Below are 25,890 nucleotides of genomic sequence, written 5' to 3'. Positions count from 1 at the left end.
ACCTCATATAGAGGTATAACGTGAAACAAGAAACAAGTAAAAACAACTAGCCTGTTATCAGGACAGTGGTCAGGAGCTACACTGGATAAAGCCAGCTCAAGATTACATTAAACAGCAAGGACCTGTGCGATTTATATTTACTGTTCTGTTTTATGTTTGGTTTTTTAATAGTGTGATGTTTCATGATTTTTTTCTTTTTAAAACAAACCATTTAAAAGTAGAAAGCATACCTAGGAGTTTTGTCATTTTCTTGTGTAATCTGAAGACAGTTCCATTTATCATGTACAAAAAAAGTTGTAACAATCACATGATCTTTTTTGTGTTTGTGCCCTTGGCATGGCAGTAAGACAGTAATGTAAAACTATTGCAAAACAAATAACATTACAGCTGTTCTGCTCTTTCACCACTTATTCTGCTCAGATTTGGCTGACACACACACAGAGAGAGAGAGAGAGAGAGAGAGAGAGAGAGAGAGAGATGTGACATCAGGTCTCAGGTGTGCTATGTTCGTAATACCCCTCAATCTCGTCCCCGAACACCTTTCTCACAGTGCAGACCAGATCAATTGCTTTAGAATTTCATAAAAATGCAGCAATGAAATGTTTCGATATGAAATGTGAAGCATTGCACTGTTCATCCATTTAACACAAACTGTTTCCAATGGACAGTGCAGCCTGAGTGAAGATCTCTGTAGCTCCTGACAAACCACCCAAAGCTTTCCTGTGACACCAGGCTTCTACAGGCTTCTATAGTAGATCCATTTACGTCTATATGGTAATTATACACCAAGCTTTTACTGTGTCATTTTGGGCCCAGACAGACACATGGCTTCACCGAGGTAAATGTGACTGTGAGGTCAGTTAAGTTCTGCATATTGCACAGTGCACTCTTCGGATGAGTGCCCGGACACACAGCTGGAACATATGATAGTTTTATGACCTGCCAAAGCGGATGAACGTTATAAAAGTGTTTAACAGGCTAATTTTTTCAAAGCGAATTGCAAATTCTATCTGCAATTGTGTATTCAATTCATGGATGCATAAATTATGACATAATTCAATTTGAAATTCAAATCATGCATAACATTTCACATTTGCATTTTAGTTCTGTGCGAACGTACAAACACTGACAAATGGAAACTCATAGAAATTATATTCATTTTGAAATAGTAGTAATGTTAATTATACTATTATTAATTATTTAATATAGTAGTAGTTTTTTATTTTGTTTCAATACTCCTGTAAAGCTGCTTTGAGACAATGTGAATTGTTGAAAGTGCTATACAAATAAATTGATTTGAAGTAAAAATTAAGTGAATCACACAAAATCTATATTAGAGTTGAAGTTGAAGGCCAAGTATAAAAATGTACAGAACAGATGAGTGTGCACATGCTTCCTTGTTCTCTGAATGGAGAATGACATTTATCTTTCTATGGATACATCACACCTCTGACCAGGATAAAGAGCCTTTTGAAGATGAATGAACAAACAAAAGAAAACCTGTATACTAGCTAATTTGAAGAAGGGAAGCGACTGGGAAACATCTAGTGGTTGCAAGATCTACATATAACTATATATTTTTGCTGTAATTATGTTTCTTTAACTTTAATTGTCCTTCCTGAACTTTAAAGGGTTAATAAATAAAAGAAGAAAAAAACATTTTTAGGTTTTTAAAATGTTTAATAATTATAATTTAGCTCCTATGTGTGGCAGCCAAAAAGTTTGAATCCCAACACAGCCATCTGTTACCAGAAACCATAGGAGCACGGCTTTCGGGGGATGTGGTAGCTTAGTGGTTAAGATGTTGGACTCCTGATAGGAAGGTTATGAATTCGAATCCCACCCTGCTGGGCCCCTGAGCAAGGCCCTTAACCCTCATTTGCCGGATATCTGCCAATTGCTGTAAATGTAAATGGAAGCAAAACCAGCCATACTCTCTGGGTTCTCTGAGGTACGCTGTCTCCGCTGTCAGTCACAGAGACACCAGCCAATCATGGGTGTCTAAAAGATAAAAAACTGTATATGATATAATACTTTTGGTCCAGTGTTGGAAAGTCAGCTAGATATTTCAAGTCCAGCAAAGCAAATGGAAATTTCTGGATGGAAATGAATCATAAAGAATAACAGCAATGTTTAGACTTAAATAATAGATGTAATAAATAAAAGTAATAAATAAGTCATTATCTATGTTTTATTTTTGATATACCCGGCCATTTAGCGGCTCATCTCTGTCTTCTCTTGCTTGTAGACTGTAACTCTGTGATGTGGAATAACATGACAAAAATAATTTATCATTGCTGTATAATCTTCCTGAGTCTTTTGGAACAGAAGAGAGTTCTGAAAGCGAAGATAATATCTACAGATTCTCATACACCGTGCAAGCTCATCTGTCAAATTGACAGCAAGGGAAGCTGAAGAGGAAGTCCTGTTTTAGTTATTTAAACACCTTACTACACATGTTGTCGCTCACTTCTCAAGTCATTTTTATAAATAATAGAATCTGTTAAAAATCTGTTAAAATCTTTGCTTTTTTCGCTTTCAAAATAAAAAACTACTTTTTTAAACGTCCTGTACGATCTCCCTAAACTCCCAATTGGATCCATAAGAGAACTACAAACTACAGTATAAGCGATAATAACATTACATATACACAGACAGAGCAAAGCTGCCATTATATTATGACAGAGATGAACCGTGGCATAATAGAGAAGATAAATGTGGCAATAAGAACGTGATTCTTCGGGCAGGAAGAAGAGATTGAACCCAATGATGGAAGATCTTAGAAACAGATATAGTCGCATTTCCTATTCAATAAATCTTATTAGAGCTGAACACTAAAGTCATTAGATAACCAATACCAAATAATGTCAATAAGAATGATTTAAAAGTTAAGGATAAAGAAAATATGAGCTGTCATATAGCCATATAAAAATGAAATCTTATTAATAACTAACCCTCAGGCTGTATGGCATCCAAATCACCGAAATAGCCAATACCTAGCAAGTGGAAACACTAAGGTACTTGCTAGTACATTGATGGTTGATACAGTGATCTATTTTGATTGGGCACAGAGGCTTAGTGGTTAGCACGTTTGCCTTCAACTTCCAGATTCGGGGGTTTTGATTCCTGTCTCTAATCGGTGTGTGAAGTTTAATTTGTTCTTCCTGCAGTTTGCGGGTTTCTCCTCTCCTTCCAAAGACATGTGATTGGTGTCTCGGAAATTTGAGTATGTGTGTGATTGTGCCCTGCTTTGGATTGGCAGCTCATCCGACTTATGCCCAAAGTCTCGTATGACAGTCTTCAGGTTCTCACTGACCTTGTGTAGGAAAAAAGATACAGAAAGTAGTGTGTGTTTATTAATTATCTGGTGATTTATTAGTTAGATTTTTATGACTTCTTTAATTTGACCTTGTTGATACTGTATTTTTGTTTCTGTGAACTACTAGGCATCAGGTAAAAGAAAAAAAAACGGAAAGGAAGAAGTAGCTCAGTGGTTATGTTGTTGGATGTTAAATCAGAAATGTGGGAGTTCAAATCTAGGGGAATGCTAAGATGCCCCTGCTGGGCCCTTGAGCAAGGCCCTTGTACTAATGAGACAAATACTGGATTAAAAGTGGCAGCCAAATTAGAAGATACTGTAAGTAGTTGCTATTGTGTAACAAAATGCACACATAATTTGAGCTGGATTATTAATTGTTCCTGTAAAATAAGTGATAACAGGATTTTTTTATTTATTTATTTTTTTTTTAACCTTTATTTTTACAGGCAAGTCATTAAAAACAGGTTCTTATTTACAATGGCGGCCTGACAAGTGGAATAACCACTTAGGGAAAGGGAAGTAGGGCTATTAACAAGTTTCCCACAGCATTACATGTAACATTATTCATATTCTGCAAGTATTAATAGACATAATAGTCATATACAATTACAAATAGCAAAATTTGTTAGCAATTAAGAGGAATACACTTGGGCATAGCATGTTACTGGAAAATAACACATCAACCCATCGCTGATTATTCCTCTATGACAGCACATGCCTTCACGTTTTATTCTCATACTTGTACATTTTCAAATATTAATAATATAACCCTTTTATTTACTGTCAATATTTCAGGCTACATTAGAATTATTTGGGTAGTCTTGACACTAAGATCGTTCTAATCAATGCCTTCAGAGTTTTATTGCTAAGTCTCTTTTCCTGCCTGATTAATCAAGCATTGTGGACTTCACGGTTCAGTTCAGCAGTGAGTGCTCAAGTGTTATGCAATTTCTTTAAAAGGCAATGCTTGTAGAGATATTGAATTATATAAAGAATACTCTCCATTGTTATACTCTTGCATGTTGCATTCATAAAACACCCAGGTTCTGAGTTGAATCGTTGAATTCAAAAACCTCTAACCACACAAAGTTAGAGAAGTAACATCCTTATACCCTGAATTGCAGAGAGCTTCAAAATAAGGCATTCAATATGGATTTGAATTTAAAAAGCATACCTAATAACCCTGTGCGTATCCCAGCTCTGACAGCAGAGACCAAGAGACAACTGAATGGCCTCGGCATGAAAAATAAATCTACAGCTTTTTTCGCTGGCGCTTTGATAGCGGCTGTGCTAACGAAGTGACGTCGGGTCTTCAAAGTCTCCCGGTCCTGTGGGGGCCACATCACGCCCACATGGATCACTGAGTGTGGGTCGTGTCACAGCACTGATTGAGATTTACAGACGTGTATTCCAATCTGCAGGATTTCCCAGCATTCTGCACTGCTTTCCTCAGTCTTGTTGACACTCTTTCTTCATTATCTGTAGTGATTTTTTTCAGAGAACTGAGAATTGCAGATCACTGGGGGTTACTGGATTGTTGAGCTCAGGTGTTGGGGTAAACTGACTGTATGTATTATGGGAAAAATGAATTGATAAATGTCTAGATGGTGGATTAATTAGAAAAGTAGCCAGGATTATTATTTTTCTTTAAGCATATAACCTAGGGAATAATGTAGTTAGATGCATTGACACTGGTCTCTCATGGTGCCTTGTATAAGTCCCAGTATTTGGACTGAGTTGTGGTGGTTCCTTGGTGATGCATATTTTCTATGAGTATTGATAGATAGTAGAACAGTTTGACTATTATGAAAAAGTTCAATTGTGTGCAATTTCAGTGTATATGGAATGTGTGCTGTGCAAAAAATCCAGTGAAGGAAGTGGGTGTTGTGCAGACAAGTCCAAAAAGATCAATATGCATAAATGGCCTGCAGGATACACAGGATACACTGGTTTATTTCAATCTCTCTTGAAAAACAAAAACTCAGTACTTATGTTACTGAGAAATATAAAAAACACAAAGTCCTCTGTACTTCAAAGTTTCTCATGGATGGAAACAGGGTGGAAGACAAAGTGCTGACAGTGGAGATGAATAAACCTATTCTGAAAGAAAACCTAATCAGTGTTTACATTTTTTTTTCCGATGATGTGGTGTGTCCACTGTACATGACCTTAACAAGCCCTTAATTGGCTTTACTATAGAAATAATACCGTAATTTTTACTTATTAACTCATCATTCAAGCCTGAAATAAGTTTGTACTTTTGGCTGATATTTTTGTATAGTCCCATAGTGGTCCAGCAGCAGGATCCTACACTCGCATTGCCATGGCCTGGGTTTCATTTCCATGCAGGGAGCTAACTAAGCCACTAAAGAGCTAACTGTCAGTGCTGGACCCAAGCCCATCTAAAATTGGAGTGTTGCGTCAGGAAGGGCATCCGGCGTAAAACCTGTGCCAAATCAAATATGCGGACCTGATGATCTCCTATGGCGATCCCGAACAGGGAACGACTGAAAGATCGACAGCAACGGAATATAAAAATGTACAGTTTGAAGTTAAATAAATAATAGGTTTATAAATCTTATGTTTGGTTTATTGAAGTCTTAGGGGGGAAAAACATACATTTGATTATGTTCAAGATATTCTCGCTTGCTATTTTTATTTAATTGTTTTGAAGCGCACACAGATTGTTAAACATCTTTTCAGCTAATTTCTTACAGCTATACATTTTAGCAAACAAATGTCAATAGTAAAAAGTTAAAAAGAGAAGAAATAGTGTCTCTGAAATTCATTCACTCATTCACTAACTTAAACAAGGGCTTTTCTTTAACTACAGTATAACTGACCATAAGGATTGAACTTAAACTTATATTAATATGCTATTAGTACTGAAAGAGGTTTTATAGGAGTGTTTATAATAACACAATGGTGTTATTAAATTGTTTGATATTATTGTTCTCGATAAGAATACTGTTGTTTGACAGACTGACAGCAAAGACGGTGCAGGACCAGAGAAACTTATACACACCTCCACACTAGCATGTTTGCATGATTTGACCGATTCTGATGAGTTATTGTTAAGTAACTGTACATAATCACAGTCAAGGTGCTGTTGTGTAACAAGCATTATGAGCTATTTCTTTAAAGACCTGCAGGAGGAATATGTAGGACGAAATACATGAAAGGGGTCAAAAGGTCTCTTATTTGGCTTGTACAAAGTATGACTCATATTTTTATACTTTTGTGTTATAGAATAGAATACAGTTGAATCGCACACTTTTATGCCCAGTAGTTTATTCCGTACGCAGTCGTCTATTCATTAAAACCTATTAGCGATCAAATGCTATTAGTCATATTATGCTTTCCACAGTCTTCTTATGACACAAGTCTTTATTTAATGAGAATTTCATTTACACAGCTCATGTACTAAACTTGTATTTCCTGTTTATTCCCACGCTTTTATTTTAACAGCTCTGTGCTTGGCTATTTCCAAAAGGTATTTAAATGTTCACTCATTTTATCATCCTATTGGGAAGGTTCATTCGTTCATTCATTCATTTTCTACCGCTTATCTGAACTATCTCAGCCGTCATCGGGCATCAAGGCAGGATACACCCTGGACGGAGTTGGGAAGGTTCAGAAGTCCTTTAATGAGTACTTTACTTTACTTGGTTCACAATCCCAACCTTACTATGTTCATGCCTTCCTCTGAGACCCAAGGCATTTTTAATGAGAAAGGTAGCAACCTACAGTATGGATTAAGTCTTTGTATTATCAGGTTTAATACATTTAGTTTTATAAACACTAAAGAGCTGAAGAGCTGTGTACAGGCTTGATTTTATGACCACATTCCAGTTATGTTTTCAGCAAACATCCTGTCTGCCTTGTCAGCATTTAGCATGTTCTCATATGCTCAAAAGCCTTATTGCTCTTTATTTTATGTTTCTGGGTGGGATTTTTTTTAAACATCTGTGATTGTACAAGAAAAATAGTAATGGTTTGTGTGTGTGTATGTGTGTGTGTTCCTTAGGCTGCCGAACAGAATGGGATGAGATTAGTTGCTGGTACAGAGCTGAAGTTGGCCAAGTGGTTAATGTCTCTTGTTCAGAAGTTTCCCAGCTCTTCGCCAACAACAACGGTAATCACTAAATTTCTTTTTTACCTCTGCGGCACTGTTGTTGTCCATTCTGATTGGTCAGGAGATGTTGACTGCATGGCTTATATTGATACACTTATTCTAATGTTCAATACAGTAACAACTTACACTGCGACTTGTACGGCAGATGAGCCACATATATTAAAACGTGTAAATAGACTTATTGTTTATATTGTTTATATGTCCCTCTCCAGAGTCGCCATTGTCTTTAGTTTTCCGGCACAAGAACGTTTTTAGGACTGATGGCCAGCTTCTCCCTAACATGTAAAGCTGCACTTTATCTGTTGTACATAGTAAATTCAAGACAAAGATTAAAAATGGCTTTTGAGGGATGGACTGTTTATAGCTGTTATTATACAAGCGATAATAGGAACTACATTATCCTGTCAATGTTCCACAACATTAAAGATAACTATAAATGGACAAAATAGCTATCATTCAAACTATAATCAACTTTTCTGAGGTAAGTCTGTGTTGTTTCCAGCCACATCACACTGTTCCATTCCACTGTTGATTTTCTACAAGGTTCTTTTGTGTTTTATTCCATACTTGTTTAATTTATTGATAGTACTGTTTATACAGATTACACACAGCATGATGCAATGCATATCTGCTGATTATACACTGCGGCTGTTGAAGAACTTGCTGTATCTAGACTCTTTCACGTTGCTGTAAGTGTATTTATCAAGCACTACAGCCACTTTAAACAGCTGTCACGTATCGTTGCCATCTTCAGAATAGACATGGAGGAAACAATGCTGTGCAGAGTGCTTTGTGTGCAGTGAGAGTGAGCTCGAGAAAACAGGGGACTTTTACAACCTTGCCCTGTATACACAAAATAGTGGATGGCCATAAATGTGCCAAACCCAGGACATGGCCCTTGAGTGTTGTGTACACATTTAAACAGCGTTTATCCAAATACACATCCTGGAAAGATACAAATACTTCTAGTACGTAGTTACAGCTCTTTTTTATTTTCTCTATTATGAGCTGTGCAAGTTTTAATATTTATTGTTAAACATATACAGTACTGCACAAAATTGTAATTCCCCTCGTTTTTTACTACAAATTTTATTTTAGATGTTCATTTCATGGCTTCTGGATTACCGAATCAGGAGAAAAAGCAGAGTTTAACATTACTTTTCCAACAAGCAATTAAAAAGTCAGGATATTTAACTCTACCTAAGACCACTGATGAATTTGTAAAAATCGACACCAAATATGACTTTGTTTAGCTAATTATATATTTATTAGATTGTTTTTTATGTAAAAAAGGTTTATTTTCATTATTTATGAAGGCATCTTTCCTTCACTAATGCTTTTATTCACATGTCTAAGTATTTTCCAAAGTACTGTTTTTTTCAGTGTGTGAAAAATAAAATGTTAGCATGCAAAATAAATGTCAACTAAAACATTATACAATTTGGTATCTGGGAAACATGGCATAAAGTACTTAGATAGATAGATAGATAGATAGATAGATAGATAGATAGATAGATAGATAGATAGATAGATAGATAGATAGATAGATAGATAGAAGCTATTCTTTATGCTTGCCTCTAAAACCATAAAAAAAAAAAAAAAAAAAAAAATCAATGTGAGAGGAGTCAAAAATTAGCATAAAACCTCAAAACAGTCAAAAGTGCACCACAGCAAAACTCACTCTTAAAAAAGTGGGGTTCCATTTCTCCTGATTTAAAAAATAAATAATTAAAATAAAAAAAGGTTGTACGAATGAGACAAATGTTGTATTATTGCTTCCTGCATTGAAAACTGGTTTCAGTGCCAAGAAAATAATAAAATAATGAAAAATCAAAGGGGTCATGAAAGAAGGCAGAGCACTAGGAGCCAGAGGAGGTTAGTGTTGTTCCGTTGCTTGTTAGCACTGTGAATCATTGCTAGTAAACACTTCTTCTTTCCCATCGGACCTCACCTTGGACCTTTTACCACACATGGCAAACGCATGAATTCAGCCAACTTTCCCCCTACGTTAGCTTCAGGGTGAGAGACCTCAGTGATACACGCCATGCTACGCTAAATCTAGTAACAACAGGCGAGAACAAAAACTCCCATTGGCAACTAACACCAAACCACCCACTTACCATGACTGCTATTGGTATACAGCTGAAAATGACAGAATGGTATAATGAGTATGAAATGCAATGCACTTCACAGACATGACTAATACACATTCAGAAAAAAAATGTGCATAGAGGTATTGTGTAAGAGTAATACACAAGCACACAATCTTACACCGGCAAGCATTTAGCTAGAAGGTATTTCAGTCAGTTGTATTGTCGTTTTACATGTTTTAGACTAAGAGCTCTAAATCTTTGTCTCCTGATACCATTTTGTAAGCTTGAAATTCTTGCAAAAAGCTTATCGGAGAGCTGGCTGGTGTAAATGGACGTTTTGCTTAACATGACAAACGTTTTACTGTACATGCCTTTCTGAATAAATGATGATGCAATACTAATAATTAGAAAAATTAATTTTAAATATTACATGAATCAAGGTCATGTGCTAATGCGTTATAAATAAGAGCTGGTAAGTAAATAAATAAATAAAATAACCTAAAATAATTCTGTGGATTCATTCACATTTCTGGTGACTGTACTGTATATGAGGTCATAAATGCAAGGTTGAGAACAGCGGCATTGACGTTATCTTTTATTCATAGTGAAACACTAGTGAGTGGATTTGAACACGTGTAATCTAAGATAAAGGATAATATTCCATTAATAGAATATAATATACTGTATAATGAAAATTACATTCACTTTTACACTAATTTAACCAGTTCTTCCATTCCAGACTTACATTGATACTGATAACTGAACTGTACCTATTAGTTTCACTACACTACTGCATTGAAGGTATTCAGTAAAATATCTATTTAAGTTGTGTCCATGTACAGCATTGAATGTCTTTGTCATGTCACACTCCACAGTGGTGGCTAATGGTTTATATGAAAGTAGACACTTAGTTTTTTTTTACCTAGCCTACTAGGGGCAATATATTAATGGAGCAATGTAAAAAATAAATACATAAAAATATATACAGTATTTTTAAATAACTCTTCCCCTCAGCAAAAAAGATGAGATGCCCCAAGTGCTTATGCACAAGAAACTAAAGATTGTTGGTGTTATTTTCAACCACTAAAATGTTGTGTAAGGTTATCCCAACAGAGGGAAAATCACACGTGTCCCACTGAAAGCCAACAGAGTCTTGACATATTTTATATCAGACTTGAGGCTATAAAATTGATTCATTTTCTTATTGTGATTGTAAATGTCTTATACGTCGATTTCCATTCCAGCAGTGAAATGCAATGCCAGCGAACAGGGTAAAAGGGTTAACGTGAACCAGTTAGCTTTTCAGAATACATATAGTCGGCATAGCTGTCTGCTTGAAATGACCGTTTATGATCTTCTGAAACCTGCATCTTTTCTCTTAGGCTGCTTTGCCTTACAGATTATTGTATGTCCAGATTTTTCTTTTGTTACCTGACTACTTTTTCATTATGGGCAGGTTGACAAGTGGACCACACCTGGTTTATGTAAGTTCCTAAGTGTGTTTGTGTGGGTCACAGCTTGTCAGTGTTCAGCTTTATCCTATACTGCCGGATAAGACATCAAGACATCAGACGTCATACCGCTCTAACTTGCTGTCCACCCACAGCATCCAGTTTATTTCCTAATCAGATTGAGTGCAGCTGCTTCTCGATAATGTTCACTGCTTTTATTAGCAGTTTTTTCCATTTCCTGCAGTTATCCCTTCTGTTATGTTCAGCTTCCTGGAAAACAATCATGTTTCAGGTCAAACTGTCCAGATTTATACCACATTGAGATGGAAGCTTATAAGCAGGTGTACAAGTTACATACATATATCATTGATCCCAGGACAGGCTCTGGATCCTCTGCAACTTTGACCAGGAGAAAGCAGGTACTGAAGATGAATGAGACATATTTACACAGGTGTGAATATAATAAATAACATAAAATATTCATTATAAATAATGAATACACTAAACATTATACAGTAATATACATGAATATCCATTTTATATTAAATTTAATTATTATATTTAAAGTAATTGTAACAACCAGGGAAGGAAGGAGACAGACCCGTACACAGGATAGCTTCAAAGGAATGGGGTTTAATAAATGATAAAGACAAAGACAGTAAATGACGAGAACTAAGACAATACAAATGACGAAACCTAACCTTGACTAGACGTAACCAATGAATAGACGTAGCTCACATTTATACAAAAGAATTAGGAACAGGTGTACAAAAACAATTAGGAACAGGTGTGGAGACAAGGAGGAGCAAACGAAGATATGAACAGATGAGAGCTGTTGTGTGGGTGTTTTGGCAGGTTTGATGGTGTGTGTGTGTGTGTGTGTGTGTGTGTGTGCATGTGTGTGTGTGTATGTGAAAGAGAGAGAGAGTGTGTGTGTGTGTGAGTGTGTGTGTGTGTGTGCTAACAATTTACAGTTCGCACCCATGTGTTTAGACATAAACATACAGAAGATGGACATATGTACGTATTTGTTATGTTATTTCTGTAAATACACAATTTGCACCAATTACAGGTGGTTTTATAATTATTCTATATTATTTTACCATTTTTCTTTTATTGCTTTGCACTGCTGCACACACTTATAAATTAAAAGGAATCATAAAGGGTTGGATTATTCAGCATAATAGGGTTAATCATCTAAATCAACTATCATCATCATTGATTAAAGAACTGATTTAGAGGCTATTGTGTGATACTGAGATAGTGTAAAAATGTTGTCTTTTTTTTTCTTTGCTTTCTCTCAAAAAGAAGTGCAGAGCAAAATGATATCAGGTGTAGTAGAAAAATTTACTTACTAAAATTCTGAAAAAGACGTTCAGTTTGATCATATAGATGTTCATGATAAGTCTCAAGCTGCCGAAATTCTCAGGACTAATGTAATGTGAACAGAACATTTAGGAAGAAAGGTGATAATGTTAGATGCTAATAAATGAAGTTCTTGTTAAATAAATGCTTGGTCCAGAGCAAGAAGACTTGGAAGGATTTAATACAGATGATAATGGCATTTGATCACCAAATGCTTTAAGTAAAAAGACTAAAAAAGGGTTGTGCAGGTTGTGCAGCTACTTTGTCTAAAAGTGTATTATATATTTCTATTCTATAATCTTGTAGTGACGTACCTTCCTAATACGATCCTAAAACGGTTTCGTATTTGTCATAAATAAGTAAATGTCCGTGCTGGCAGTTCAAAAGCCTATGGCATGGATCAGCACACACTGTTTTACACCTAGTGTAGGATATCAAACAGAATATACAATATGTGATGTAATATGAGGAAGAGAAATGTGCTGTGCTTTTGGCACAGAGGTTTTTTTACACACAATGCGGACTAATTCCACGTAAACAGGAATAAACGGTTTAGTTTATTCAGCTGTGCGTGTTTATGTAATGGTACGCTAAATTAAGGACAGTTTATCATATCAGTGGTGTTAAATCGTGTCTACGGACAAGTCCGTGTTACTTTTTAAATCATGAGTTGGCTGTTTAAACAGAATTAAAAGCGTGTACTGTACCTGTGTGTCTATGCCCAATAAACTAGCAAGATTAATGGTGGGACAGGAATACATTAATAACAATATAGTTAAGTCAAAAAGCTATCACACCTGACTAAGGCTACAGTTGAGTGAATTTTAAGAACAACCCTAAGCAGTTGAGAGTCGACAACGCAGAGTGAACTGGAGCTGTAGAGATGACGGTATAGATAGATAAATAGATACTTTATTGATTATAAGATTATCACAAAGACAGTAACGCAAGTAAATATATAACGGATATATTAAACGTAAAATGTAAAATGTCCAGTGGCTGCAAATAGACAAGTAAATACAGTTGCATTGTAAATACGGATGAAACCCTGTACTAAGTCACTCCGCAGTTTAGGTTTCCACCCTGCCGTACCTGAGAGATGTTGTACAATCTAACGGCCAGGGGGAAAAGCATGAATGAGATAGCAGTCTGCCACTGAACACACTCCTCTGCTTGGTGAATGTGCTGTGCAGAGTTTGATGCGTGCTCAATATGGAGAGCAGTCTGTCAACGTTCCTTCTCTCTGTCTTACATCATTAGAAAAAACATTTTAACGAAGCAAAGTCTCTTGAAAAATGTTTCCAAACTTATGGGTTCCCTTCCTCAAACATGTATATGACAGTGGAATTTACAGATTTTGACATATGGATGATATTAGGATATTTATGCTAATTTCTATCCCTCTATTTGTGATCTGTCTTCCTCCTTTGTACTTTATTTAGGCATTCATATCATGTGCCGATACCCCCCCCCCCACACACACACACACACACACACTTTTTTTTCTACTTACTTTGATTTTGTTTCCCATACACTGCTACCCTTGGGTCATTGAGCAAGGCCCAAATCCCACAACTGCCCTTTTGTATAAAAAATGAGGCATCTCTAGATTATGTATGTCACTGTGGATAAGGTTATCTACCAAAAGCTCTAAATGTCAATAGCACAGTCTATCAGCTTTGTTTTGTTTGTTGGTTTATCTGTGTTTGAGGTGAAGCTTTAACCAGAGTTAACAGCTTTCAGCAACATTTCGTCGCTGTCGGGCGGAATCCTCGTATCTCCAAAACCATTATTTTTCAGGAAATAAAAAAAACGCCGTATTTTTTTGTTATTAAACATTGTATCGTTAAAGTTGTTATTATACCTTACTGTATATTGCTATCATACTGTTGTGTACCAACATTGACACAGCATTTTCCCAAAGTCACGCTTTATTGGAGATACAAGCTTTATGACTTGGGAGCATGGAAATACAAGATTATGCTGTCGCGAAGCTCTCCCGCGGAGTGAAGAAGAGGTGGAGTTATGAGATTTCTCAGACAGTTGAAGTGTCTAATGGAGTTATGAGATTTGCGCTCAAGCTATTTTCAAGACTTTAGATTGGTTAATAACTTGTAAAAATAACAGACCCACGTGGGGACTGACCAATAGCATCGAAATATGAAATTGACAAAATTTGGACATACGAGGTTTCCGCCCGACAGCGACGATTTCTAACCTGAATACATCTCAAAAGCTACACAAGAGAGCTGAAACTGGTCCAAAACAAAACAAGCACAGATTTACAATTACAGCTGTTTCTGGCCAATAAATATGATTGAATAAGCAGTTACCAAAAGTGTTTACAAAACTGTTGGTACCCATCCATTAAAGAAAGAAAAATCCACAATGGTCACTAAAGTAACAATAATAATAAATAAAAATATAGACATTGCTTTTGAATTGTGGTACAAATGAAGCATTAAAAAAACTAATGAAACTGGCCTGGACAAAAATGATGGTAAGCATAACTTAATATTTTGTTGCACAAACTTTTGAGGCAATCACTGCAATCAAGAGATTTCTGTAACTCTCAGTGACACTTCTGAACCTTTCCACAGGTATTTTGGTCCATTCCTCTTGAGCAAACTGCTCCAGTTGTGTCAGGTTTAAAGGGTGTCTTCTCCAGACTGCATCTTTCAGCTCTTTCCACAGATGAGCAATGGGATTTAGATCAGGGCTCATAGAAGGTCATTTCAGAATAGTACAATGTTTTGTTCTTAGCCATCCTTGTTGTTATTTAGCATAACCACATCGGGATGTTTGACTGTTTGTATCATTCCATTTATCTGTCTCAGCTACATAATATATTTCAAATCTAGGAACAGAAATGCAGTTGTCGTTATACCTACTATTACAGTATATCATTATATTACATTGTGATTTATATACACAAATAAATAAAATGCATGAAAAACAACTTTAGTTAATAATGTTTTTATTGTAGTTGCTTTGTTCTTTGAATGTGAATCTTAAACTTTTTTTTACATATTCAGTGCTGTCAGAACTTGGATCATCTGAGTCAAAAGTCAGGACTACATGACTTTTTTTTCCATCTATCCATCATTCTGTCACTTGCTTCTTTTCTGACCTTCTTTTTCTATCGTCTTTGTTCCGTCACAGTTGAATAAAACATTACAGTAGAATCTCTCTCTCTCTCTCTCTCTCTCTCTCTCTCTCTCTCTCTCTCTCTCTCTCTCTCTCATTCTTGCTTATCTTTGTCCCCTTCAACCTTCAACTTCCTGAACCACCTTTTTGAGTTTTACATTTATATTATTCGATCTATACTGGTATTTCCTTGCTTTAATACTATTAATCCTTTCTGCAGCTCTTTGTGTCACTCAATTTCTCCCCGGACTGAAGGAGAAAATCTTGTACTTGTGTGAGATGTGCACAGAAGCCTTTAATCCAGAGGATAATGTCAGAAACCGTACTTACAGAACAGCATGCCATCTAGTGAACTCATCTGTAGTCCAATCCACACAGCGGAAAACAATACCAACAACGGAAACCATAATCATATCAAAATAAATGCTAATCTTATTCGCCGCAGTTCGCTCCAGAGAGAAGTGGTCGTTGTCGTTACGGAACAAGTGCCTGTGCCTTCTTAGGGATAGAGAATTAGTTTGCTTTGTGTGTTGTGCGGTTTAAAACAAGTAAAGGACAAAGCAAGCCAGATCATTCAAATGATCTTTGTGACTATACAGTTTGTTTGTTTTTTATCTGTTTCAGGTTACATATACCGGAACTGCACAAAGAACGGCTGGAGTGACCTTTACCCATCGTATGAGAATGCTTGCGTATTACCAACAGTGGAAGGAACTGAGGTGAAAACAACTTCTCTGTTAATATACAGTACATAGTTTTTGTGGTCAGTATACTATATTTAATGTATAATTCCATGATATTAGTAAAATTGCAGTGTTCTATTCATTCTCGGGTACTCTTGCTGACGCTAGCTCGCCTACCCACAGTGTGTCAGTATGTAATGTTGCTGAATAACTACAGTAAATCTAAAAAGGTTGACTGCAGTGGCGATTTACTTCTACCCGGACATCTCACATAGATTTTGCATATCAGATCAGCTTCCAAAGCTTTAGCTTTCAGTGGATAGATTGCTAAAAAAATAGAGCTAAGTAGCCAAGTAACTCTAACTCTTAACTATAGCTGCATTGCATCCTGGAATATTATAAATCAAGGTTTGATGGTTTTTGTACTTCTATGTCGGTTCAATGCATTAATATGACATTGAAAATCTCTGTAAAATAGTAATTAAACTCCACTGGAGCTAGCAATACTAGCAGACAACCGCTAACTTATAACATTTCCATTTCAAGTATTTAGCAAAAACCCTCATTCAGAGCATCTACCTCAGAATGCTGAGATGATGTTACTAACCCTAAGTGGTCTGATTGATTGAGATTTTTGACTTTCAAACTCTTCTTCTGTCTACTATGAAAAAAAATGCATAATTGCCTTCCATTAGAAAATGCATACTGTAGATGCACTGTGCTGCTTCAGTTCTTCAGTCAAAAACACCCTTATATTTAAAGGAGATGTACAATAACATTTTTAGTTCAGCTATCTTCCCATTCTATGGCAATGCATATTGCAGGCATTGTATTAAATTTGTCTTGGCTTTTATAAAATGTCTTTTTGTTTATTTTTTGAACGTTTTGTGTATTTTTTGGACTATAACAGCCCTGCCAGTGGTTATATGAAAATAACACAGAATGGTGATGAAAAAGGCTGGGGCCTACAGACTGTAGATTCATGTCGAATATCAATGACAGTCATGTCATGTGATTACACCGATTAAAATACCCCCTAGATTCAATTTCCATTTGACCTGGTGTTTTCAGTTTGGTTTGCTGGAATATCCATTACATCATCAGCTTTGACTGAGAAGGAGCATGGGAAACCTTGCAGATGTGATCAACCTGAATAAGGTTGATTATTAACTTTATTATTTACTCTCATAGATCATAAATGAATTTCTTGAACATCGTCCAATCATAAATTACACATCAGTTACTATCAGGGCCATTCATCCTGATTAGGCTATTTTATGTTGGGAATGCTAGAACCTGTTATTGGTTTGGAAACAGTTTCAATTTGACAACTGTGATGTCCAGCCTGATTAGCACATCCTCTGAGCTACTGTATGCACATGCTGTATGACATCAGTCTTAGTTTTACTAGTTCAACATAAAGTTTTTATTCAGTCATGTGACATGGTGTGTAAATCTTAAAGATAGAGTAGATTAAATCAACAGTAACGAAGGTGTTGGAGTACAGATCAGAAGTTTGTGAGTTCAAACAGCACGTCCAACAAATTGCCTCTACTAAGCCCTTGAGAAAGTCCCTTAACCCTCAATTGCTCAGTTGTATAAAATGATGAACAACACCCCCTTTCAAACCAAGCCCTAGTAGAGCATTCAGTAAAATGGATGGCTTGACACCTCCAGTGTAAGAGACAGAGTGTGAGAGTATCTGGAGGTGTTGCATTTAATTCAGCAAACAAAGAAAGAACATGATTGATGACAAAGATAAAGCTACGCTTCCTAATCTCATCCTGATCTCCAACAACAGTTTACAAAAACAAGACATGAATAATCCTGCATTAATACCTGAATTAAAGCTTAAATATGAGCTAATGATTTGTTAAGAGATATATTATTCACAAACTAATGAAGCTAACCTTAACCAGGACTTATGAACTGATGCAGAAATGACAAAGCCAAGTATGTGTTTATTAGGTGCATAATTTGCCATATGCAGCTGTGTTCACAAACATTGGATGGCACTGGATTACTTTCATATTTTACACTGATCATCCTTATAAAAAGTAGAGAGACACACTATTAACAAACACAGATCATTTCAACCTGTTTTGTATCCAATTTCCATCTATTTAACTTTCAAATTCCAGTGTGCTCTGGACAGCTCGGGTCCCGGGGCTCTGCTGCTTTACCCACAAGGGTGAACAACTTGAAATTATTCTGTTTTTGAATTAAAGTCATATTCATTTTAATAAAGTATGTTTGATTTGGTTTACTCCATGTGTTAATGAACATATTAACATATAAACATTTACTAACATGTTTAAAGTGGTTAAAGTGGTTGTTAATCATGCACGAGCTCATAAGCATCACGTCATAGCTCTTCATTAGTTCATGAATGTAAGAAAGTATTTATTCAGGTATGAATGCATGATTATTCGTGTCCTGTTATTGTTAAGTGTTACTCTTTTTCCTTTCCAATCTTTCACCTTTTTTTCTCTTTCAAGCACTTCATCAATATTTCTGAATATGCAGTCAGATCAGATGCTAATGAGAGCTTAGGAACACTGCCATGAATTAGGAGTGCTCTTGTGATAAGCCTTAAAACACATACACACACACACACACACACACACACACACACACACACACACACGCACACACACACACACACACACACACACACACACACACACACACACACACACACACACACACATTTATCAAGGATTTTATGCATGAATGATTACACAGGCACACCAAACAACGTGAAGATCAGGACTCACAGTGGAACGTGGTCCTAATGCAAGCAAGCAAATTACTGCATCCTAGAACACAATAAGATTTCATGAAAACTAGTACATTTAATTTTCACAGGTTAGGGTTTTTCTTTTTAGTGGCTTGGATTTATCAATTCAGGTTTTATCAAATTTATCAAGTGAAATGATGTCCCGGCTTTGCCTATGAAAAAATAAATTCTATTTTGAATGTGAATGAAGCGCTGCTGTACTCTTTCACTCTTATTTCTCTTTTTTAGACCTCATATTATTATACATTCAAGCAGGTGTACACTGTGGGTTATGCTACCTCTCTCATCTCTCTCATATCGGCCATCTTCGTCTTTACAGCATTCAGGTATAACAAGTATTTGCAACATTAGAAATTTGTGTATTTATATACCAGTTAATAGACAATGCATTGTATAATGAGCATATGATTTTATGTATAATCTAAAACCTGATTCAATTCATTCATTCATCCATTCATCCATTCATCCAACCATCCATCCAACCATCCATCCATCCATCCATCCATCCATTCATTCATTCATTCATTCATTCATTCATTCATTCATTCATTCATTCATTCACATAGTTAGAGCTTTATCTTGATCATTGTTGTCCATACACACATTAGAGAAATGTCACACAAATTTTACATATAAAAATTTATAATTTACATACATATACTTTATACATACTTTGTTATATAATACTTTTTTTTAACCACAAAATTTTTTTCACATTTTTTTCACATTTTTTTTTTTTTTTTTTTTATGATCATGTTTACATGGCATGGCATGTTATTTAATTTATCCAATTCATCATATAACAGTTTAAATGTACGTCCTTTACATGTAATCACAGACATTTTGGGTTTACATTTTTAAAACAGGAAGTTCCATTGTACAAGGAACTACATCCACATCAACCTGTTTTCCTCCTTCATCCTGAGAGCAAGCGCAGTCTTTATAAAAGATGGTGTCCTCTTTACCGATGAAACCCAGGACCACTGTTTCATGTCTACAGTAAGATTCTCCAACACAACGATGAACATGACAAACTCTTACCCACTCTATATACTCATGTGTTATTAGCATTGTATAATGCTTTACTCATCCTGAACTGTTTACTGTTTGTGTAAATAAGTTGGCTTACTATTAGTACTACAGTAATCAGTGCTTTCTAGTCCTTTCTTTGTATTTTATACACAACCTCTCCATCTCTAGGCATCCTGTAAGGCAGCAGTGGCCTTTTTCCAGTTCAGCATCCTGGCTAACTACTTCTGGCTCCTGGTGGAGGGCATGTACTTACAGACCCTGCTGGCTCTTACATTTGTCTCACAAAAAAAGTATTTTTGGTGGTACATCCTTATTGGCTGGGGTAAGCACAAGCAATTAATTCTCCAGGGGGATGTTTTAGGTATGAGTTTTTATTTATGAATAGTTCAGTTAAGTTAACTCTAAGATAAAGACGCATCTTCTCATAAGTATTTTGCTGTATTTTAAGCAATTAAAAGAATTGAGTGTAATAGGGAAAGTACGGTGGCCGAGAAGTGCAAAACAAATTAACAAATCCGAAAACACTAACAAATCCGAAAACAAATTAACAAATCCGAAAACACAGTAAAAAACCTGAAAACAAATTAACAAATCCGAAAACAAATTAACAAATCCGAAAACACATTAACAAATCTGAAAACACATTAACAAATCTGAAAACAAATTAACAAATCCGAAAACAAATTAACAAATCTGAAAACAAATTAACAAATCCGAAAACACATTAACAAATCTGAAAACAAATTAACAAATCCGAAAACACATTAACAAATCTGAAAACAAATTAACAAATCCGAAAACAAATTAACAAATCCGAAAACACATTAACAAATCTGAAAACACATTAACAAATCTGAAAACAAATTAACAAATCCGAAAACAAATTAACAAATCTGAAAACAAATTAACAAATCCGAAAACACATTAACAAATCTGAAAACAAATTAACAAATCCGAAAACACATTAACAAATCTGAAAACAAATTAACAAATCCGAAAACAAATTAACAAACCTGAAAACAAATTAACAAATCCGAAAACAAATTAACAAATCTGAAAACAAATTAACAAATCCGAAAACACATTAACAAATCCGAAAACAAATTAACAAATCCGAAAACACATTAACAAATCTGAAAACACATTAACAAATCTGAAAACAAATTAACAAATCCGAAAACAAATTAACAAATCTGAAAACAAATTAACAAATCCGAAAACAAATTAACAAACCTGAAAACAAATTAACAAATCCGAAAACAAATTAACAAATCTGAAAACAAATTAACAAATCCGAAAACACATTAACAAATCCGAAAACAAATTAACAAATCCGAAAACACATTAACAAATCCGAAAACACATTAACAAATCTGAAAACAAATTAACAAATCCGAAAACAAATTAACAAATCTGAAAACAAATTAACAAATCCGAAAACAAATTAACAAATCTGAAAACAAATTAACAAATCCAAAAACACATTAACAAATCCAAAAACACAACGACAATTCAGACAACCCGGAAGAGGTTGGTATAGTTTGTGATTGGAACACGTACCGATCATTGGACAAGACACCTGTCACTCAAGGTATACATGAAGTTCAACAGTCTGCCGCAGGGAAAAGTTGGAATGGATGGATGGAACAGATTACTGTGGATTAATTCTGTTATTTTCTTATATTTAAACGGAGAACTTTACACATTACACATAAGATTCCATACCTGTATATCTTGAGTGACAGGTGTCTTGTCCAATGATCGGTAAGTTTCCATTCAAAAACGATACACTACCGTTTCTGGGTTGTCTGACTTGTCGTTGTGTTTTCGGATTTGTTAATGTGTTTTCGGATTTGTTAATTTGTTTTCGGATTTGTTAATTTGTTTTTGGATTTGTTAATGTGTTTTCGGATTTGTTAATTTGTTTTTGGATTTGTTAATGTGTTTTCGGATTTGTTAATGTGTTTTCGGATTTGTTAATTTGTTTTGCACTTCTCGGCCACCGTAGGAAAGTGCGAAAAACAATAAAACAGCACAAAAAAGTTCATCATTCACATTAGTAAATTCAGTAATATTGTAATAAAAGTAGATTTTACAGTCATTTATTTTCATCCTAGTTAAAATATAGAATAAAGAGCTTGCAAACATATATACAGTAATTTTCTGAAATATCTTACATATTTTATAAAAACACACACAAACCAATATGTTTGCTTGTTTATTTGATACTGGATACAACTGAGATGAAAGGTTGACCCAGTAAAATTAGTTTGGTGTTGAACTTGAACAGATGACTTTCTTAGCTTTGACTCAAAACTTGAACTACTGAGCCACCAGCTACTGTACCTCCGTATTCTGGCATTCATTCAAAGCAGTGTGGAACAAGTTGAATCAGTGAACACTAGTTGTGTTGTTGTTGGTGGTGGTATTGTGTGTATCTTACTGGTTTAGTCTTTGAATTACAGATAAGAAGGTTGCATGGTCCAAACCTAGCAGTACCGCACTGTAATGGTTGATCAAGTCCCTTAACTGGGTACTGAAGAAATGGAGTACCATGTACTGGATTAAAATTCAAATTATATTTGTAACATATACTATCATACACAGTATAAAAGGCAGTGAAATGCTTGTTTGATTGTTTGTCACATAAAAATAAAATACAAATTTGAATACAAATGCAGAGGCACTTTAGCTTGGTGGCTTTGCTGGTTTCCTTGTAGACTGATTGGGATCTCTAAATTGTCTGTAGTGTGTGTGTGTGTGTGTGTGTGTGTGAGATTGTGCCGTGAATTCTGTTCAGCGTGTACCCTGCCATATGCCCTGAGTCTTCTGCGGTGTAAAGAAAGGATGGATGGATGGATGGATGGATGGGTGGATGGATGGATGGATGGATGGATGGATTGATTGATGGAATACTAATTAAAATTCACATAACAACATTGAGATATTAAAGTTCTTACTTTGTACTTTACTGTTCTGCAAATATATTTTATAGTTGTTTACTGTCTGTTTGATAGTACTTTACTGGCGTCCAATGTCAGCAGGAAATTTCTGTAAAATTGACAGCATTTTCTATTAGAGTGCAAATAAATGATTAACAACAAAGTATGGAATGTGTTTGTAAAGCTTTTGCTGAAACATCCTCTACATTTATATCATTTGTATCAGTAAAAGTCTCGGTCTAACATTGTTGAACATGATGAATACCATATAACTGTAAACAAATTGTATTTAGAATAGAATTGTAATACCTTATTATCGTTAACAATATTTTTCCCCAACTTATGTTGTATTTTTTAGGCCTTCCAACAATAGTCTTGATTATTTGGGTTCTGGCCAGGAATTTCTATGATAACAAAGGGTAAGTCTATATTCTGTGTGTGTGTGTGTGTGTGTGTGTGTGTGTGTGTGTGTGTGTGTGTGTGTCTTGTACAAAAATATACAAAAAGAAGTGTGTGACTGACCAAATCTCATCAGCATTGTGAAAACCTGCATAAATCATAGAGTACACAGAAGGTATTGAGTCAGACATTGTTGTCTTATTGGCTAATTATTGGCTAAATTGAGATCACATCTTTATTTGATGTGTACAAAGAGAATTGTACTATATAGTCTTTCTACTGTTTTTTTCTTTATAAGACAACAGTACAAACAGTATGCAAAATAGTAATAATAATAATAATAATAATAATAATAATAATAATAATAATAATAATAATAATAATAATAATAAAATTACACACATGTACACAGATGTCACATGATTATTACAGAACGATTAAAACGAAGTAAAAGTGACCATATTATTTCTGTGCTATATTTACGTATTTAATAAATGGAACCATGAATTCTGCTGTCTACTAAAAAATCCTGAAGGACAATGTGCGGCCATCTGTTCGTGACCTCAAGCTGAAGCGAACTTGGGTTCTGCAGCAGGACAATGATTCAAAAAACACCAGCAAGTCTGAAAAAAAAAACCAAAATGAAGCCTTTGGAGTGGCCTAGTTAAAGTCCTGACCTGAATCTTATTGAGATGCTGTGGCATGACCTTAAAAGGGTGGTTCATGCTCGAAAACCCTCCAATGTGGCTGAATTACAATAATTCTGCAAAGATGAGTGGACCAAAATTCCTCCACAGCGCTGTAACAGACTCATTGCAAGTTATCACAACACTTGATTGCAGTTCTTGCTGCTAAGGGTGGCTTAACCAGTTATTAGGTTTAGGGGCAAACACTTTTTAACGCAGGGCCATGTAGGTTTGCATTTTGTTTTCCTTTAATAATAAAAACCTCTTCATTTAAAAACTGCATGTTGTGTTTACTTGTGTTATCTTTGACTAATAGTTAAATTTGTTTGATGATCTGAAACATTAAAGTGTGACAAACATGCAAAAAAAAGAAAAAAATCAGGAAGGGGGCCAACACTTTTTCACATCACTTTATAATTAAAGTGTAATCACTTTGTAATTAATTGTAAATCTGCAATATGGTCTTTGTTAAAATTTGCTGAATTATTCGGTGATGTGTAGAAAAGTGGGGGGCACGGTGGCTTAGTGGTTAGCACGTTTGCCTCACACCTCCAGGGTTGCGGGTTTGATTCCCGCCTCCACCTTGTGTGTGTGGAGTTTGCATGTTCTCCCCGTGCCTCGGGGGTTTCCTCCGGGTACTCCGGTTTCCTCCCCCGGTCCAAAGACATGCATGGTAGGTTGATTGGCATCTCTGGAAAATTGTCCATAGTGTGTGATTGCGTGAGAGAATGAGTGTGTGTGTGTGCCCTGCGATGGGTTGGCACTCCGTCCAGGGTGTATCCTGCCTTGATGCCCGATGACGCCTGAGATAGGTAGTTCCCGAGGTAGTTCGGATAAGCGGTAGAAAATGAGTGAGTGAGTGAGTGTAGAAAAGTCTCTTGAAAAAAAAAGTCTCTTGTATTATTTTAGGACTGAAAATAGGTCTGATGTACACATTTTCAGTATTAAATGAAATTATTGTGCTCATTACTCAAAACTGATTATGTCCTATTGTGAATATGACTGTATAGCAAGGGATGTCCAATTTGGTGACCAATCAGGATTTCATTACAAACAAGCAGAAGCTACACCCAGGTCTACTGAAAGCTAAGATCAGCTGATTAAAAAGGAGGAAATATGGTGTAGCTTCTGCTTGATTGGAAAGAAAATCTGCACTCATACAGCACTGGTCTTTGCAGATAAAACTGAACAGCGGTGGTGTATTACATTTGAATCTGATGACGTGTACCCAACATGTACCTAAGGTGTAAGGTGTTTTGTCTTTATTAATGTATAAATGGAAAATATAACACCTTACTATGATCCGAGATCAGGTTTAGTGTGCAGAGTACTAAGAGTACAGAGTACTTAAGAGTGCAGAGAGAAATAACCCCTTCTGAATGCTTCTGTGTTTGCTCTCCTGCTGTGGAAAAGGTGCTGGGACGACACAGATATCGCCTTCATTTGGTGGATCATAAAAGGACCGATTACAGTATCTCTTCTGGTAAGTAAACTATTTAAAATACAGCATATGACCAAAAAGACATGGCTGTAGTTTTTAAAAGGTTTTTGTTTGCTTTCTTTGGTCCAGGTGAACTTTATCATCTTCATCAATGTGATCAGGATACTTGTGGAGAAGCTGAAGTCTCCTGGAGTTGGAGGCAATGACACCAGTCACTTTATGTAAGAGCTTAACTCTATTATCACAACAAAGAAATTAATGTTCTAGACTCATTTTGATTTTATGGGCATGTAAGTGGTATATCAATGCAATTGTAGAATTAACTAAAACAAAAACACTCGATATGATGCATCAAACCCATTTTTACCCATTTTGCACTTACCCATTACCCATTTTT

At 35.6% G+C, this 25,890-nt stretch overlaps 1 protein-coding gene across 1 annotated transcript in view; it reads left to right on the top strand.

Annotated features, from left to right (window-relative positions):
- The window catches only part of ghrhrb (growth hormone releasing hormone receptor b), a 48,278-nt gene that overhangs the window by 19,666 nt on the left and 2,722 nt on the right, over positions 1-25,890 (top strand). The window contains exons 3-10 of the mRNA XM_060867565.1: positions 7,347-7,454; positions 16,135-16,229; positions 19,222-19,319; positions 19,860-19,992; positions 20,194-20,347; positions 23,326-23,386; positions 25,466-25,535; positions 25,623-25,714. Of these exons, the coding sequence (XP_060723548.1) occupies positions 7,347-7,454; positions 16,135-16,229; positions 19,222-19,319; positions 19,860-19,992; positions 20,194-20,347; positions 23,326-23,386; positions 25,466-25,535; positions 25,623-25,714 (811 nt within the window). The remainder of the gene's footprint in view (positions 1-7,346; positions 7,455-16,134; positions 16,230-19,221; positions 19,320-19,859; positions 19,993-20,193; positions 20,348-23,325; positions 23,387-25,465; positions 25,536-25,622; positions 25,715-25,890) is intronic.

The sequence above is a fragment of the Tachysurus vachellii genome, chromosome 4 (assembly GCF_030014155.1).
Source record: "Tachysurus vachellii isolate PV-2020 chromosome 4, HZAU_Pvac_v1, whole genome shotgun sequence".
NCBI classification, from domain to species: Eukaryota; Metazoa; Chordata; class Actinopteri; order Siluriformes; family Bagridae; genus Tachysurus; species Tachysurus vachellii.
The sequence above is the reverse complement of the archived record's forward strand: the minus strand, read 5'-3'. Positions and strand labels throughout refer to the sequence as shown.